We start from the raw sequence: 16,372 nt of genomic DNA on the forward strand, positions 1-16,372 counted from the left end.
CTCAGTGCCAGCTACCTCATGTGACTGTGAGAGGTGTTTCTCCTCCGCCAAACATACAGTCACGTGTGATCGCAATTCACTATCGCCGGCTGTAATTGAGGCCTGCCAGCTACAAAAGAACTGGCTGAGGAGAGAGATCGTCCCAAGTTACCTCAGAGAGCTTACTTCGTATACACAGGGCAAGGAGCAGGGACCTAACGATAACAACGACGACGATAGAGCTCCGGAGGACTCCAACCCAGAGGCTCAACTCACTCCTATTTCCTAATTAGGAAATTTTACGCTGTAATTACGCCGTCGGGCTCCAATTTTATCACTACGGTTCAAGTCCCGTACCGTCGCGGTCTCTCCACCGTAGCGTCCGTACCGTAATTACTAGCAACCGTAACGTAACCGTAACCACCTCTCACGGTCCGTAATACCGACTGTTGGAAGCGCTGCCATGGATTCTTATGGCTCCGGGTGTTACAATGCAACGAGGGCGCGGAAATCACGTTCCAACTCTCGTGTAGGATTGCGACCCCACTCTTCTGGAGGTTGGCGGTCTAGCTCTTTTGCGGAATCACATCGCAACTCGTATGCGGGATTAAGTGCCAACCCTTTTGCGGGACCACGTAGTACCTCTATCTTAGGATCGCGTCGCAGCGGATCACAGCTTTCCAACTCCTTCGCGAGATCAGGGCGTAACTCTCTGGCGGGTAGCGATCGTGGTCTGCTGCTTGCTCCTCCGGAAGTCTTCGGGCACATGGACAATATCATTACTTATTGGGGCCCCTATACTACTCTCGCAGGGGTTGTAGCATCTCCATTCTACGCACGTGTCGAGATCCCGGTAAACCCTCGTCACTTTGAGCAATGGCGCAACGACGTCTTTCCGCATCCCAGCTTGTACCACGAAATGCTCCCAGAGGTGCTATCAAAGGCTACCTTCACGCTCTATGCCGTACTGCCAGTTCCGGTACGCTATCTCGCGCAGTTGTCGAGTCTCCACTTAGAGTACCTTGCTAGATCTCTGTATGACCATCAGTACGAGGAAGGCAAGAACACTCTCAAGGATGATGCTTCTGGTGACAACTACGCAGAGCGACTGAAGCGAACCTACACGACCCTTGGCCGGATCAGTCTGGTTTATGGAAACCCGTCTTAATGAACGCGCGGATGATGGCCTAACTCCCCAGAACATGTCTGATGCGATTGAGGATATGCTCACCGCTTTCGAGAACGACCTGGAGCGCATCGAGCGGAGCGGAGTACGTGGAAGGGCCAGATCGGCCGCGTCTCCTCATTCCATCCCACCTCTAATCTTCGCTCGTACAAGGCGCCGGTCGCAATCTCCTGCTTTCATCATTCAGTCCGGCAGTATAGGTCACCCTATTCCACCTCCACCTCCTTCGCGTCCCATAAGCCGTTCGCACTCCCCAGGTTTTCATTGTCAATCCGGCAACACGGGTGCCCCTCTTGATCCCAGAACGCGTGGCAAAGGCTTTCGCGCTTTTTTTCAGGGAGATCGAGCTTGCCACTCCGCTGAAGACAACAATTCCGCACGCGCGCAAGCATCATCTAGTCCCCAGAGTTTACCGTCAACGCCAGGCCTTCTCACCATGACTATCTCTCCCGAGGATATGAGCACCCTCTACCACGTTATTCAATCTGGGCAACTGACTGAAGCAGCGCTTCGTGCTATCCAGAGTATCGTTGCAAACAACCCATCTCCTCTGAAGATAGGGACTTGCCTTAATGAGGATGGGCAATTGACAGAGGCGGCGATTCATGCCATCGAAAATACTGATGGAGAAAAACCATCTCGTCCTGTGTCTCCGAAGTCTAGGGTCGCCCCTTAGATGACTCGTCCTCTCCTCTTGGGACTGGTCCCGGGTACGACACAACATGGGACATATGCCGCTGAATTGAACGAAAACGTTGTCGGATTGGCACCTGCCAACAAAGGTAAAAATCTGGGATGGCCCGACAAGACGCCCGCATGGGGACCCAATCCCCTTTTTGATTAGGCGCAGATAGCGTCAATAGTTGCTGTGGTAGTTCTACTTTTTTGGCATTGCGACCAGTCCATGGTTTCCTGGTTCTACATCGATAGTGTGTATTCAGTGGTACCTATTCCAGATAGAACGTTTAGCGTGGGCTAATCAGCGACCACGCTAATTATAGGTTAGGCAACCTCTCGCTCCACCTTTCTACACAGTTCGCTTCATCTGGTATGCCTCTCAAATTTGATTGATTGGGTACCGGCAAATGACTGATCCCGTGTTGTTAGATAATAGGACCATATCCTGGTGCAACTCATGAACTCCACACGAGTTTCTTAACACGGAAGATTGCGCATTCGAGCCCTGCCTATATCGTCCATGCAACCCGCCGGTAGAGTTTGCACCTCAATGGTAACCCAAATCCATCAAATGCTGCTCGATCGCACGAGCAGTGAAACATGAAGGAGTGGACTCTGTTCTGGTTGTTCATCCGTGCAAGCACATCAACAGATATATCGCATTTGTCATCCGCATGGACTCAGAAAGAGTAAACAAAATATTCCAGAGGCTCTATAGATACGTGACAAACATTTCCACACCGTTTCTAAAAGCCACGTGCGCCGGATACGAAGCGTTGGGGTCCGCAGAGCACGCGGTAGCTAATCTCAGCCTGCTTCACTCCACTTTTAGACGGACTTAAATGTGTTTTCAGTCTAGCCTGCTCTTACATGTTTTCTCACCGGAAGGCTGAGTCCCAAAGGGACTGAGGGAATCATTTCCGCCTTAATGCATGTTGCTTACAACCATGGAGGCCCTTCGGGTAACAGCGCACGGCCTCAGCCTTGCGTGACGACCAGGCTAGAAAGGAGGCGTGCCGCTGTTCATACTGTATTTGGATATATATCTAGGACTATATGAGAGTGCTTATCTTCTTGGCTGAGAAAAGAGTCAAACAGCTTTCGTCATTCCTTTTCTTTCTATCAAAGTGCTTTCTTCTTTTCAAATCTGGACAAAATTCTAAACATGGGTGTATTCCTTTCCAGTCTTAGCACTTGTGCAGCCAAAGATCCAGAAGGTTCAAGCTTTCAGTGCGGCCTACCGGATACGTTCGAGTCCGATGGAGATATTGCTGGGCTTGGAGTACGTAAAGGCGGTCCACTTCTCGTCGTTCATTACTAACGTTCAACCCTGAAGGTTTTCATCGCCTTTGCTGTCGCAGTCATTACTTCACTCTTTGCTTCTGTATACGTCCTAGTTATTGAAGGGTTCGAGTACTTTTCCAAGCGAGATTTGTACGTATAACGCGGATCTATTGCGCCCTGACTAATATAACGACAGACACAGATATTATCACAAACTGAGGATGCTCGCAGACGAATATCTGATCAGCCTCAGCGACGCTCAAGCCGTCACCTCTCTCGCTCTACTTGTCACAGCAAACTTCTACGTCGGTTGCACCATATCGGCCTACCACTACGACCTCGTTTGTAGCCTAGTACTCATGTCTAGTGCTGCTCATATCGGATCCTTGGCCGTCATGCACAAGTACTTCGACGTCGACAAATGTCAGGGCTGGCAACGTGTCTGGCAGTGGGTCCGATTCTCGCTTCGCGTCTTCATGGTCATTGCTTCATTCGTACTGTCAAACTACCTTTTCCGTCACCGTCTCGAATCAAAAATATTCCCTTCGTTTAAACCAGCCAGCGACGATATCACCACCAACAACAGAACCCATAGCACAGGCCTGGTTTTACCAGCCGTCTGCTTCATCGACCATCCAGGCCAATCGAACGCCGTTGTTTACAATAATTTTACTGCTTCACCAAATTGGACCAGAAATTATACGACACACGCTTCATCCAATCACTCAGCATCCAATGGTAACTCTAACACTTCAACGTTTGCTGTCATGCCCGCTTTCGCGACCTTTAATAGTAACGACGATTTGAGTAGCGACGGAGATTTGAAGGCTTTCTATTGCCTGATCGGTGCTTGCGCCGTGGCAGCTCTCACAAGTTTCCTCCTGGTTCTATTCAAGAAACAGGGCACTTGTGGGCACAGCTTACTCTGTCGCCATCATTTTGCGTACCTTTTACGTTGGGGTTGCTTCTTCACAACATATATAATCGCCCTCAGTTCCTGGAATAGATTCACGAAACTACAGAACTGGATGATAGGTTCTGGTTGGTTTGAGGGAAGTGACACCGGTGAAAGGAGTATTGATAGCTTCGGCCAGTTGATGCCGTTGATACTGCTGGCCCTCCCAGTCTTAGCATTGATCGAAGCACTTGCAGGTAAGTCTTGCTCCTTTAGCTGCATCCATGCAATGGGATTTGCTTCCACTTTGCGCGTTATCGATGCTAACTTGGCTTCTGCTCCTAGAGAAAAGTGACCCGCCCCAAAAAGGAGATGCCAATTGGATCGGACTACAAGACAAACGGAACCCTGACGGTTTCGGGGCGTAATGATGATTAGCAAGTGGCACCTCTTCTGTTCAACCGGTTCCGTAGTAAGCAGAGAGCTAGACTCGATTCTCAATTTGTCTTTCGCCGTTTCTTGCGGGGTTCCTCGCGCAGATTAGAGGCGTTCTGAAATGGTAAAATGTAAATTGTGGCTACCTGCGGAATTCAATGAGTAGGCCAGAGGGAAAAAAAAATAAGATAGATGTTCGCACAGTCCATATATCAGGGCAGAAACTGGAGATTATGGTGATGTCAAGCTAATATCGCATTAACATTATTGGCAATGATGATACTCCACGGCAAAGCCATTGCGGAGTGGAAAGTCTCCGAGACACCCATTGTGGTAGCCTCTCGCTTCGTAGTCTTATAAGCGCTTATGTGCATTGATCAACACGCTTTGATCTATTCAGAAGTACACCTGGTACACCTCGGAGACTTTGTTTGTGTCCGAAATGTCGCCGCACAACCACCACAGTACTCCCCTATTGCCGCAGCAGGCCACGGAATCGGCAGCATACCCATCGCAAAATGTATATATAACACTGGTCCACACTACCAAGCGGTGTCAGATCAAAACCGCGACTACCATCACCATGTCCACCCACTTCTCCCCTTACGTCTCCGCCCTTCAAACCTTCTACGACAATGTCGGAAAATCTTACAACTCCATGACCAAATTCGTGCACGCCGGCGGACCCGAACGCATCGTCGACGCCGCAGGCCCCGCCATCAAGCCTGGCGCTTCAGTGCTGGATCTCGCCACAGGCACGGGGAAAGTGGCTTTGGTGGCGGCCGCGAAAGTCGGTGAAAAAGGCCGCGTCCTGGGCATCGACATCTCGGACGAGTTTCTGAAGCTCGCGAAGAAAACCGCGGACGAGGCGGGGATGGGCGATAGAGTCGAGTTTCTGCAGCGGGATGTGGGGGCCTTGGATATGCCGGTGGAGTATGGCAGGAGGTGGGCGGATGCGGTGACGTGTGGGAGTGCGATTGCGATGTTTGCTGAGCCCGGGAAGCTGTTGGATACGCTGGCCCGCGACGTCATGAAGCCCGGCGGCGTCTTCGTGGCGGATATGTGGGCGATGCACCTCCCAGCGAAAATATTCCTTGACGTTGCTGTCCCACGGGGTTTCGAGGCACCGTTTGATGCATTATGGATGGCTGATACGGAAACAGCGTTTCAGAGGCTTTTCGAGGGGACACAATTTAATCTGGTGAAGTTAGAGAAAATGGGGGAGAGCATGGCGAGGTGGGAAGCAGGGAGTGAGGAGAAGATGGAGGCACTGTGGAAGAACCTGGCCGAGGATCAGACATGGCTGAGTTTTGGGTTGGAGAGGTTGGATGCGGGCAGGGTGGAGGAGATCAAAAGGGCGTGGGTGAAAGAGATCGAGGCGTGTAGGAATGATGAGGGTGTTGTGGTAAAGGAGATGAAGCAGTGGATTGCTGTTGCTGTTGTGAAGGAGTAGTGGATATGGTTTATCCGGCATGGTACATGCCGAGAGGGGAATGACTCGAGCATCATATTAGACCCATCTTCTCATTCTTCTGTGCTGTCCTTCCTGCGTTTGCGTCCAACTCCACAGCAGGGTCCTGGTTTGGTGGCATCTCAACCCTGTGCTGTGTGGTGTATAGTTCGTTTCCGTATTGCGCAGGCAACTCCTTCTGATCACTGACCATAACGGCATTGGGCCTACCTAGGACAGTCTGGCCTCTAGCGAACGAGTTCTCTGCTTGTAGCTCTTGCAGCTTATGATCGAACTCGCGCTGTTGCTGGCGGTACCGTAAGAGGAGCCATAGAATAATTCCCAGTGCGATAGGAATTAGGAGTACGGGTACAACTATCGCTGCGATGGGTTTGCTGGATCTGGTTGATGTGTCTGCTGTTGATGATGTAGTCGGTGCCGAAGGCGTCAAAGTGACGAAGACAGTCGTAGGTACCTGTGTAACCTGAGCGATGGGATCTTGCTGGACTACAGGTGAATTAGTATCTCGGTAGCAGCGTCTGCATGACTATACTTACATCTGGTCAACTCGGTACTCTTCGAGCAGTAGCTATTGAACGCTTCCAAAGCGCTGTTGACATTTCTTACAACAGCTCCTGTAGGAGTCGGTGCAGGAGTGACAGTAGCTCTCGCTCTGACGCGATGAGCTGGTAGTTTCGCGGCAGCATGTCCCGCCGTGAATGCTGCCTCGGTCGCTGCGCTCCTACACTGGTCTTCAACGGCGGTGGAGATGATCGTTGCGAACTGGCTGCTTGAATCGATGCAAAAGCATGCGAACGATGTCAACTGCGTATCATCTCCGCACCCGGAGGCTTGAGCGCGCACAATCGCACTGATGCGGTCTTGTGCACATGACGCTAGCTTCGTGTAGATGGGTATCTGGTCGATGTAGATGTGAGTCTTCACAGCAGCCGCTGCATAATGTACACCGCCGATCAGACAAGCAAAAAGGATGAGGAGCTGCATGGAACTGCGACCGAGACGAAGCGGTCGTGGAGCATCAAGGTTGGGGGTGAAGGTGATTTGGAAAAGTTCACGGAAGAAAGGAGAGGTGTTCCATGTCGTATGCCAATGGTGTTACCTTCAAGATGGCCCCAACCTTGTAACACCGCCTATTCAGGGTCAAGTGCCGAAACCTGGTCCAGAATAGGTCAACATTATGGCGGCGGATACAGTAAATAAGCGCCGCAGTGGTGTATTGCGGGTCGCCTGATTAGCGTAGATCCCAACGTTGTGACCCAATGGGGCAATAATGGCGCAGGGACACTCACACCCGGACACGGCCTGCATACGTTGCTGCCACCAGACTATCGGACTTCAGCGAGGGCATTTCTGTGTACCATCATATTCAGGGATATCCTAGCTCTTTTCGCGTATTCAGGGTTTGTAATTCGCTGGCGAGGGTGCACTATGTCGTATATAACATTGGCTGGTGAGCAAGACTGCAAATCGACATTATTGTAGAAAAGGTCCATTTTATTAGTCCACTCGTCCTGCTCGGCAGATATTCTGTCCTAGGATATGATAGTAGTATTGAAACCAGTCGGCGGCCCGGCGCGCAGCCTCGCTTTGGACCGGTAGGCCTCAGAGTCCCAAGCTTATGCCGGCCTCGGAGTCCAACAATCCTGCTACTGGACGTACCAGGGTACCTAAATTAGCCAGGAGTCGAGCCCACTCACCTTGTGGGTGGCATAAACGCCAAAACGCTGCTAGGGCCGCGATAGCGTTGGGGGTAGTCAGCAGCATGGTGGCCAGGTCCAAGGGCTGGTCTCTTATCATACCGCACATGAGCGGTTGTAGGGGGAGTGAAGTGCTGTAAACAGGATCACAGCACTTTCCCCCCGCTTATTGCTGCTGGTCGGGTGGAAATGGTGGCCGAAATATTGACGTCCAATCTTATTTGGCTACTAACAGTAACCTCCTGCGGGTTGAACTAAAAAGCTGCAAGCCAGAACTAGTCAATGGCGAATTTCCGTATTGATTTATAGTACCAAAGTCCCGATATTTGGATTCCAACGCTCGTCGAAGGATGCCAATATTTCAGGAATTTTTCGCAGGGAAGATCTCGAGGTAAGGTTCGAAAAGTCGGGACCGGGTTGCAGCCTGCTTTTGCACGTTCTGTGCCGCTGATCGGGAATGCAATCAGGGCGAAATTTGGCGGAGGAGGCGGCGTTGTTCGGTCCAGAGCGATAGATTAGACACATATACTTGCCATACTGAAGGCATACAGTTCGTGTGTCTTGGTCTTGACAAAACGCAAGTCGGAGTTCAGCACGGCTTGAGAACCTTGACAAGTGAGAGTTGAGAAGGCAACGGCCTGGGCTCACTCCTGATGGATTAGTCCTCCGAGACGAGATTATAACCAGTGAAAGTGAGAGTGTTAATGACGCACCTAGTTTGGAGGTCGGATTGACCCGGGAGGTGTGATATTGATACGACGATCAACGTGGACGTGTAGATTTCTAGCAAGCATACTACCGCCCTTAAGCGGGGAATCATATGCCGTTCCCACTTCCTACGCACCCATTCAATAGAATGGACACGATGGGGCAATGACATCCTGGGTGGACTATGCGGGCGGTGAAAGCGGGGAATCCGGGAGATGCTGACGCTGAGGTTGGAGTACGGGGGAGCACGGAAGACCAGCACCGAACTGTCTTCAATGTTTCGCGATGCAAGAGGAAGGAGAAGTGATTGGGATTAGCGAACATGCTCCTACGGCAATCCGTAGCCTCTAATTCTTACTCCCCTCTTTCTTTCCAGCAAGCTTCTCCACACTCTCGTTCCACCCCTGATACACACTCTTGCCCTCTTCAATATTGACCACCTTCCCATTCTCCACAAACACTTCCTCCCACCCAATAGACAGCTCTGCCCGTTCCTGATCGCAAATGTCCGCCTCATCAGCCATCAGTTGCTGGAAATCCGGATCCCCAAGTAAGCCCCCGAGCTGCTCCATCGATCGGACATAGAACACGATTTCAAAGTCGTGGTCATCGACGGTCCAACCGGGTGGCTTATTGGCTGCGAAAGGGCCTTCTGTGAGGAGTGCGCGGAGCGCAGTTGGCTTGAAGGACTGTATGATGGTGGTGAGTAAGAAGGTACAAGTTGGTGGTGGGGTTGAGGTGGTGTACCTGGCGGACGCCGAGGAAGCCGTGGCGGGCTTGTATGGGGGCGGCCTTTGGGGCGTGGTCACTGGTTGCGAAGGCGTGGAAGGCTTCTTCTGATACAGAGGGGGATTTGTAGCGCCGGGAGGTGAATTTGAGAAGGGTTTCTTTTTGGGGCGCCATTGGCTTTCGGGGGAAGTCTAGATTGTTATTGTAGACGGTGTTTTTGAGGATATTTGCTAGTCGGCGTTCAAGCACAGAGGTGCCCTAGCCGATTTATGTGACGTTATCGCCCTTGCGGGAGTCTCTTACCTCATAAGATCCAGGCTTACGTGTGCGTAGAAGTATTCCGTATAAGCACGTCGGCGCGAGTTGGAGCATGCTATACGAGACGCGGCGACCAGCCCCCAAAGGGGAAAACTATGTTCCTAACAACATGTTCAAATCCTGCTCAAGGACTGGCTTCAACGAATGATCATCCGGCACCCACAGCTTGGTCGCAAACTTTCAGACAAAGTGGTTAGCTCTTGCAGAACTAGAGACGACTAGGGCTTACGAGATATAAGATGCGAGCGGCAAGGCCTTCACCTATGCGCTAGTGGGGAGTACCCTCAGGTGTACCTTTTCTTACACGTGCATCCTCAAAAATATCCTGGGAATTACTGTCTTAATCAACAAGGAGTTCCATCCAGTTGCAATCACATGTTGTAGTTTAACGCGCGTACCGTTCGAGACGGTGCGTCTTCATTAAGTATTAAGGGTACGTATCTTTTACGTATCTCTGCCTTTCCTCCTTTTGGCCCTGAGTTCGCATGCCATATATACAATGCGTTTAGAACAACTCCTCGTTACCGAATCTCTCTTTATACATACCCAGCGCCATAATCGGGAAGATGAACTTATAGTTCGGATACGAAATCATGCTGTCTTCGTTAGCTCTGCATTCGCTCCGGCGACCGCAAAAAGACTTACCAAGACTTGTTGAACACCCCCTCAATCGCCTCCTGCAGCCACTCCCCATTCTTCTGCTGCCGCCTAACCACCATTTCCAGCGCCTTCCGCAACGGCTCTTTGTCAGGAAACTCCGCGTGGCACATGGCAATGACGACCCACGCCGTCTGCACAACCTGCGACTGGGCGTGATTACACCAGACCCCCGTCTCGCAGCTACGATACGTTTCTCCCCACCCGCCGTCCTCCATCTGCCGGTCGAGAAAGAACTGGCACGCGCGCCGCACGCGCTCTGAATTAGCGTACGTCTCGCCGCCGCACGCCAGAGACTCCATCGCGAACATGCCCGCGTACGTGAAGCAGATGCCCCACGCGCCGTACCAGCTGCCGTCTTCCTGCTGCGCCGCGCGGATGTAGTTGACGGCGCGGGCCTTGAACGCCGCGATCTCGGCGGCGCGGTAGGACGAGTCGTACTTCTGAAACATGTGCAGCGCGGTGATGACGGCGGTCGTGCACTCGGTGTAGTCGTACTCGATCATGATGCGGCCGAAGACCTCGGCGGCGTTGAGCCACTCGAGGTACTCGGAGCCGCGGGTGGGTTCGTAGGAGGCGCAGCCGCCGCTTTTGTTCTGCATGGTGAGGAGAATGTCGACGGCGTCACGGAGACGATTGTCAGGTATCAGGGATTGAAATTCTGGTAGAGTTTGGAGGATCAGGACTGCTTTGAGGCCCTCAGAAGTGCAGTCCGAGACCGTGTAGCCTTGTCGGCGGTTCGAGAATCCCCATGCGCCTTTCCGCGACTGGCGGTAGGTTTGATGTTGGTCGCGGCATTCTTCGGGACATTGCTGATCCTCGAGGAACTCTAGAGCGCGATGGAGCATATCGTGATACTGAGGGTCTTGCACGAGACCGCAGTGTTTGACGGCTTGAACCGTGAACGCTGTGTCCCAATTCTGCACGCCATTCGTGCCGTTCATAAGCATGCCCTCGTCCTTCATCCATAGGAACTCCGGCAGAGTCTCCAAATGTCTTCGGAAGGGCACTGATTCCGGTCCATGCCGTATGTACGATACGAGAGTGTTCAAAGGCCCGTTGACGGGACCCAGATTGGCAAAATCGGAGTTGGCGTCCTCACGTTGTATGATCCACCATACATGTTCTTCGGCCTTCTTCTTCAGCGAGGCGGGTCGTAGGTAGGGGAACCAGATGTAAACCAGGAACCAGAAGAGAATGCGCAAGGCGAGGGACTTGGGGTGGTAGTTGTCCGTGGGTGAGATGTCGTTGCGGTGGCGGATGAAGGTAATGGACTCGTAAGGCTGAACCAGTATTTCGGATCGGAGTGATTTCGTAAGATCGTTAAGGGGGTATGACCATCGCTGGGAGTAAATGTAACCCATGGGGAGGAAGACGGTTCGCATGTGCACCCACCACTTCCAGGGGTGGATTGGCACCCAATTGGGCAGCAGCCTGCTTCTATTAGCTTTACTGCTGCAGCAGCAGTATAAGGAGTAGGGGATGACGTACCACAGCTCAGGCGGCACCGGATTGACGACATCCCAATCCAGCACCCCCAGCACCGCCAACCAGAACTTCGCCCAATGCGGCGCCCTCAGCGCTCCGCCTAGCTTCCAGAGAGTAGCCCTAGCCTTCTGCATCCGTAGGTCCTCCGCGTCCACGCCTAATAACCTTAACGCAACGTAGTTCATCGCCGTGCCGAACACGCTGCTCTCGCCCTCGATGTGCAAACCCCACCCCCCATCCTCAGGATGCGCCCTCGCAAACAGATATCTCTTCATCTCTGCCTTGTGATGCCACGGTATCGGCGTCTCGGTGACGTACCAAGTGACTATGAGCCCAGGGAGGAGGAACATGGGACCGCCGTATTCGCACGCCCAGTTTCCAACCGGCTGCTGCAGCTCTTTGTAAAACGCGAGGCCATTGTGTATAGCCTGGAGTGGCGTCTTCGCAGGTGGGAGGTCAGGGAGTTCCTGTTTCAATGCACATATCAGTACCAAGCCTCAATTGTGCAGGTGATATGCAGGTACCACCGACGGGGCGTACCGTATCCATGCCCAAATACCACTTGTCCGCGGTGCTCTGCGGCCACGCCTTGGCTTCCTCATCGCTCTCCAGATACTGCCATGTTTGAGTGCCGCGATCGTTTTTCATCCGCCATCTCGTGTGGTCCGTCCCCTCGACTTCTCCCCCCATTTGCGCTGCACTTTTTATCGCCCCATTGCTTTTCGCATGGCCGTTCGCGTGGCCGTTCGCGTGTCCCATGATATCCCAATTGTTATTGCGGAAGATTGGGTAGCTGCCTACTGCCGGTTCATGCCCTAGAACGAGCGTCGTGCAGAGGTTCTGGTTTTATTCTGCCCAGAGAGATGCTGGTTCGAGTTTGCCAAGGAATCCGAAATTCCGAAAGGAGGTTCCGAAGGGGGCAAGTGTCCGCGTCGCGCATCAACCAGCCCGCGTGCCGAGGATTCCGAGGGCTCCACATGTGATCGACGACGGTGGCGACCCTCGTATGGATCGTATACAGCATTGTGGAGAACTCGGTGCGCATGGGTCATCGCGAAAGAACTCGCCCTCACCTCCGGCATTGCGCCTCAAAAGCTTCGACATATTGACCGATGATTCAACCTGGCACGCGCACCTCGTTGTGATTTGACATGTTCCATAAAAACCTGAGGTAATGCTCCGACCTGCAATTACGTATATACATGCAGCGAGCGACATCCCATGCAAAAGTCCAACTGATTAGAGAAATGCTATGCCTGCGAGCCAAGCGAGAGTACCTTGAGGAATATTCCAGACGCCGTGCATATGTTCATACATGACCCAGCACACCCCCTCACTATATCCCCAGTCCTACGTTCCCGATGGGTATCATTAAGTTTGACAAAGCCAAGTCTAATCGCTCAGGTCAGGATTAGCAATAAAAAGCCTGGTGCCGCTCATGGTCGTAGTGCGCTCGTCCACACTGCCTCTCCGATGGAGATCGGAAGTGTTCTTTTCAGGGTCTGCCTTGGGCAATCCTTGTGGCATCTGGCCAACGCTGCCAAAATTTCTCTCTTCGCTGCTCCCACTGCCCCCGCTTAGACCCGTCTTAGTATGCTCAAAGTAGTCGTTCTGGCCGTAGTTGGGCACTGGCGTTTCTTCCTCGGGAAGGTCTGCCATCTCGCCAGGCGAAGAATTCTGCCCGTTTGGCGGGGTCGAGTTTGACGATATGCGTCCGCTGGCATAGCCAACGCGGCGACCGGAGCCGAGAGAGCTGCGGCCGGAGCCAGTGCGGTGGTGGTAGGGCCCTGCGCCCTGTCCTATCGAGTTGTTGTCCTCGCTGTCACCCTCATCTACTTCGGATGCACTCAAGCGCATGGGGACCCCAGAGCCAGTCGTAGCAATGGGCGCGTAGAGCGAGGCCTTGGGTACGCCGTGGTGACGAACCTTGGAGCGCACTCCAGCGGCGACGCCTGAGCTGCCTGAGGAATTGCGGAGGGATGCGTGGTGACCCCCACCAGCGACCTCCATAACGGCGCGCATCTGTGTCTGATGTCAGCGTGGCTCAATGACTACGGCGCGGCTCTGAATCCATACCTTTGCCTGGCGCTGCTGCGCAACCACGCGCGGGTCGTCGTACTGCGCTCGGTCGCACCAGACCGTGGCTTTTTGCTTGCGCATCAGAGCCACATAGCTGGACGGCGAGTTGCCGGAGCGCGTCGACGAGGAGCGGCGGAGTGCCCCGCTATTTGTGCGGCCGGGCGTGCCGGTCGTGGAAGAGGTCGAGGAGGTGGGTGTCCGGCGGAGGCCTCCCGAGTACATCTGCTGCGGGTACTGCTGCGAGTTCATGGTGCTGGCGGTCGGCGACGGAGCAACGGGAAACACGCCTGAGGACGTGGTGCGCGTGCGCGAGTGTCCTGATTGTGCGTCGAAAGGGGGGACCGGTGGCCGCACCGAGATGCCAGGATTTGCAATGGGTTTGCGCCGGACAGGCAAAGGCTGTGTGGAGGGGGCCATTGTCGCCATTTCTCAGGCTGCTTGTCACTCGCTTGCTGCTAGCCCAGTGCCGCCTGTGAAACGACGATCGGGGCCTGACGTCAAGAAGACAGATGTTTCAAACGAGCCAACCGAAAACCAAAACTGCTGGCCGCGCAGTGAAGCGGGCGCACCGGGAAGAAGAATGATATACCAACACAGGTGCGCAGTTCGCGGGGGTCAGGCGCCAAGGCTAGTTCCGCCGCATGCAGGAGGGAGAGCTTCCCACGAGCCGTTTTCGGGAATTGCGAGTGGCGTGACGAGGATCTGTGATGCTGAGGAAGCGCCTAGTCAGATGCTGGCTTGCAGAGCAGATTTCTCTGTTTTCTTCGCTGCGATTCTGCGGGCGGGGCGGACCTGAGCCTCAGGAAGCGGCGGCGCCTTCACCTTTTGAGGGCGACTAGCTGCACATCCATCAGCCAGTGAATCGAGCTGACAAGACAACCGGCGTCCCGTACGCGAAAACGTGGGCGCGACTGCGTACTCGTACTCACAATCGGAACCTCTCAACCCGAGATCCGCTAACGCACCTGCTAGCCAAGCCCAGTGTGGCTATCGCAAGCGACGGGAGCGCGGAAGAGAAGGTGTCTGGTGGATGTGTCTGTATATGTCCAAGTACGCGACCAGAGGTGCCCAATTGAGCAGAGCAGTTTCGCAACGAGCAGCACAGCGCGAACGATGGGGGAGCGGCACAAATAGCGCTCAACAAGAGCAAGCGGGATGAGTTCTGACCTGTGCACCTTCGACGATCGCAAAACTATCATCAACTAGGCGCCGCCGCTAGGTACAAGTACACTCTCCCTCCATGACGACATTGGCATATCCTGTGTCGTTCGCGGGCGGTTTCAGACAAGGTCTCTACATGACCTATCCCTGCCTATATCGTGCCATATCGCGATCGCAACTTGGATCTCTTCGAACTTGGAAAACCTGAATTGCGCGGCGCAAGGCTATGACAGCGCGGAGGCTTCCCCGACAGCACCTGCACCGCCGGCGACAATCGCAGGGGATAGGACCTTGGACATGCCCCGGTCGGATGAGAGCACCCAAGTGAATGATCGTTGGCTAATCATATGCGTTGAACAAGCGGCGTGGGCAAGCGGCGGCCCTATCACCTCAGCCGTGCACCACCGACCAGGAGTCACGGGCCCATGCAACGTCCATCAGATCACAGCGGCCTTGCGACCTACCTTTCGCGTACCTCAGCCGCGCTCGACGACCGAAGCAGCGCGCCCGATCGACTACTTGGTGTTGCGACGTTGCTTTGCGAGCATAGTACCCTTGCTATACAAGATTCGCGCCTTCAACCGTGGAGCACATGCATCATACGACTTCACACTGCGATGCGAACCACTCGGATACCAACCGACGCAGCCTGCAGCTAGCCTGGGTACGTACGAGCGCTCTGCTTCCCCACGTTGCACTTGCGCTCCCGCCAGGCTGGTCTCTGGCGTTCGGGGAGCGAGCACCCGCCATGTCGCTGTTGCATATATCGCGCTGCATCTAGACCCCGAGACGAGATCCGCCGGCTGTATTCACCTTTAGCATTTTTCGAGAGCATTTCAAGGTCATCGAGATGTGGTGTTGCGAAAACGCCACAGGGTCCTCCTCCCGCTTGCACGCTCGAGTGCGCGCTGATCGTTGCCTGCTCTGTCCGTTTGTGCGAACATGCTGTTTCCCCACCGACCCCACGCTACCAAACGACTACCCGTAGTTCATCTGTTAGCAGTCCGTTGGCGAATGCTCTTTAGCCGGACCAGGAGCCGTAGAGTGGTCCGATTTGTACTTGAAAGCTGGAGCAAGGTTGCGCGCTTGTTTGACGTTTTCCGTGCATTGTCTGGGGTTTGCGGAGAACAGGTGGATATCATATGCAGACTAGCACAGCTCAGAAGCAAGTATGCCCCGCTCCGAGCCTCCAACATCGGTAGGACGCGTGGTTCGTCGGTACTTGTCGTCGTATGCTGTCGAGTAGCACGCAGGTCTGCGAACAAAAAAATGCAGGGCCCATTCCAAATCTCAGATCAGGTAACACCAGCAATACGGTGGAGAGCCGATGTCCCGCACCGCGCACATGTCGTATCACCCTTGAGAGTTTCACGCATCTTGTCTGAGCAACTGGTGAATGGTCTTCACTAAGACGACCGGTCGTGCTGAACGCGCGTGCCACCAAGTCGTACATGCGTCCGGCGGCCCGCGACGCGTCTGATATTTTTGCGCTTGCGAACACACTTGGTAGCGTACGGGGGTTAGTGCAGTCTCCTCATCTGAGAGGCGTAAGTAAGTACTTGAAGTTCGTTGAATTTCGATCGAGTGCGGAGCAAGGCTGATACTAG

General features: G+C 53.7%; 8 protein-coding genes across 8 annotated transcripts; 4 read left to right on the forward strand and 4 right to left on the reverse strand.

Annotated features, from left to right (window-relative positions):
• The first annotated feature begins 945 nt into the window (after window positions 1-945).
• CC84DRAFT_803005 (uncharacterized protein) lies at window positions 946-2,132 on the forward strand. The gene has a single exon (XM_018187480.1). It carries the CDS (start codon window positions 1,131-1,133, stop codon window positions 1,839-1,841), a length of 711 nt encoding a protein of 236 aa, XP_018035144.1. The 5' UTR covers window positions 946-1,130; the 3' UTR covers window positions 1,842-2,132.
• An 876-nt stretch (window positions 2,133-3,008) lies between these two features.
• CC84DRAFT_1176948 (uncharacterized protein) lies at window positions 3,009-4,450 on the forward strand (the record flags this gene model as incomplete). The annotated part of the gene is made up of 4 exons (XM_018180254.1): window positions 3,009-3,125; window positions 3,180-3,277; window positions 3,330-4,279; window positions 4,368-4,450. 4 exons carry the CDS (start codon window positions 3,009-3,011, stop codon window positions 4,448-4,450), a joined length of 1,248 nt encoding a protein of 415 aa, XP_018035145.1.
• A 662-nt stretch (window positions 4,451-5,112) lies between these two features.
• Window positions 5,113-5,912, forward strand: CC84DRAFT_1165158 (S-adenosyl-L-methionine-dependent methyltransferase; the record flags this gene model as incomplete). Its single annotated transcript, XM_018178655.1, has 1 exon — window positions 5,113-5,912. One exon carries the CDS (start codon window positions 5,116-5,118, stop codon window positions 5,908-5,910), a length of 795 nt encoding a protein of 264 aa, XP_018035146.1.
• Window positions 5,913-5,962: 50 nt separating this feature from the next.
• Window positions 5,963-6,912, reverse strand: CC84DRAFT_1218206 (uncharacterized protein; the record flags this gene model as incomplete). Its single annotated transcript, XM_018182975.1, has 2 exons — window positions 5,963-6,414; window positions 6,465-6,912. 2 exons carry the CDS (start codon window positions 6,910-6,912, stop codon window positions 5,963-5,965), a joined length of 900 nt encoding a protein of 299 aa, XP_018035147.1.
• Window positions 6,913-8,587: 1,675 nt separating this feature from the next.
• On the reverse strand, window positions 8,588-9,415 carry CC84DRAFT_1121465 (uncharacterized protein). Its single transcript, XM_018175612.1, has 2 exons — window positions 9,081-9,415; window positions 8,588-9,022 (listed from the first exon to the last, which is right to left on the reverse strand). Exons 1-2 carry the CDS (start codon window positions 9,234-9,236, stop codon window positions 8,681-8,683), a joined length of 498 nt encoding a protein of 165 aa, XP_018035148.1. The 5' UTR covers window positions 9,237-9,415; the 3' UTR covers window positions 8,588-8,680.
• A 470-nt stretch (window positions 9,416-9,885) lies between these two features.
• Window positions 9,886-12,215, reverse strand: CC84DRAFT_1093742 (lanosterol synthase; the record flags this gene model as incomplete). Its single annotated transcript, XM_018174532.1, has 4 exons — window positions 9,886-9,976; window positions 10,026-11,471; window positions 11,529-11,992; window positions 12,066-12,215. 4 exons carry the CDS (start codon window positions 12,213-12,215, stop codon window positions 9,886-9,888), a joined length of 2,151 nt encoding a protein of 716 aa, XP_018035149.1.
• A 615-nt stretch (window positions 12,216-12,830) lies between these two features.
• Window positions 12,831-14,274, reverse strand: CC84DRAFT_803214 (uncharacterized protein). Its single transcript, XM_018187482.1, has 2 exons — window positions 13,602-14,274; window positions 12,831-13,547 (listed from the first exon to the last, which is right to left on the reverse strand). The coding sequence occupies exons 1-2, from the start codon at window positions 14,028-14,030 to the stop codon at window positions 12,918-12,920; spliced, it is 1,059 nt and encodes a 352-aa protein (XP_018035150.1). The 5' UTR covers window positions 14,031-14,274; the 3' UTR covers window positions 12,831-12,917.
• Window positions 14,275-14,932: 658 nt separating this feature from the next.
• CC84DRAFT_803072 (uncharacterized protein) lies at window positions 14,933-15,754 on the forward strand. The gene has a single exon (XM_018187481.1). The coding sequence runs from the start codon at window positions 15,063-15,065 to the stop codon at window positions 15,582-15,584; it is 522 nt and encodes a 173-aa protein (XP_018035151.1). The 5' UTR covers window positions 14,933-15,062; the 3' UTR covers window positions 15,585-15,754.
• Window positions 15,755-16,372: the final 618 nt, after the last annotated feature.

This window comes from Paraphaeosphaeria sporulosa, assembly GCF_001642045.1.
Source record: "Paraphaeosphaeria sporulosa strain AP3s5-JAC2a unplaced genomic scaffold CC84scaffold_6, whole genome shotgun sequence".
In the NCBI taxonomy this organism is placed as follows: Eukaryota; Fungi; Ascomycota; class Dothideomycetes; order Pleosporales; family Didymosphaeriaceae; genus Paraphaeosphaeria; species Paraphaeosphaeria sporulosa.

Coding starts and splice junctions, on each gene's coding strand:
- CC84DRAFT_803072 (XM_018187481.1), top strand. CDS start 15,063: ATGCCCCGGTCGGATGAGAGCACCCAAGTGAATGATCGTTGGCTAATC.
- CC84DRAFT_803214 (XM_018187482.1), bottom strand. CDS start 14,030: ATGGCGACAATGGCCCCCTCCACACAGCCTTTGCCTGTCCGGCGCAAA. Junction 13,548..13,601: donor CGCAGCAGCGCCAGGCAAAG/GTATGGATTCAG, acceptor CATCAGACACAG/ATGCGCGCCGTTATGGAGGT.
- CC84DRAFT_1121465 (XM_018175612.1), bottom strand. CDS start 9,236: ATGGCGCCCCAAAAAGAAACCCTTCTCAAATTCACCTCCCGGCGCTAC. Junction 9,023..9,080: donor GCTTCCTCGGCGTCCGCCAG/GTACACCACCTC, acceptor ACCATCATACAG/TCCTTCAAGCCAACTGCGCT.
- CC84DRAFT_803005 (XM_018187480.1), top strand. CDS start 1,131: ATGGAAACCCGTCTTAATGAACGCGCGGATGATGGCCTAACTCCCCAG.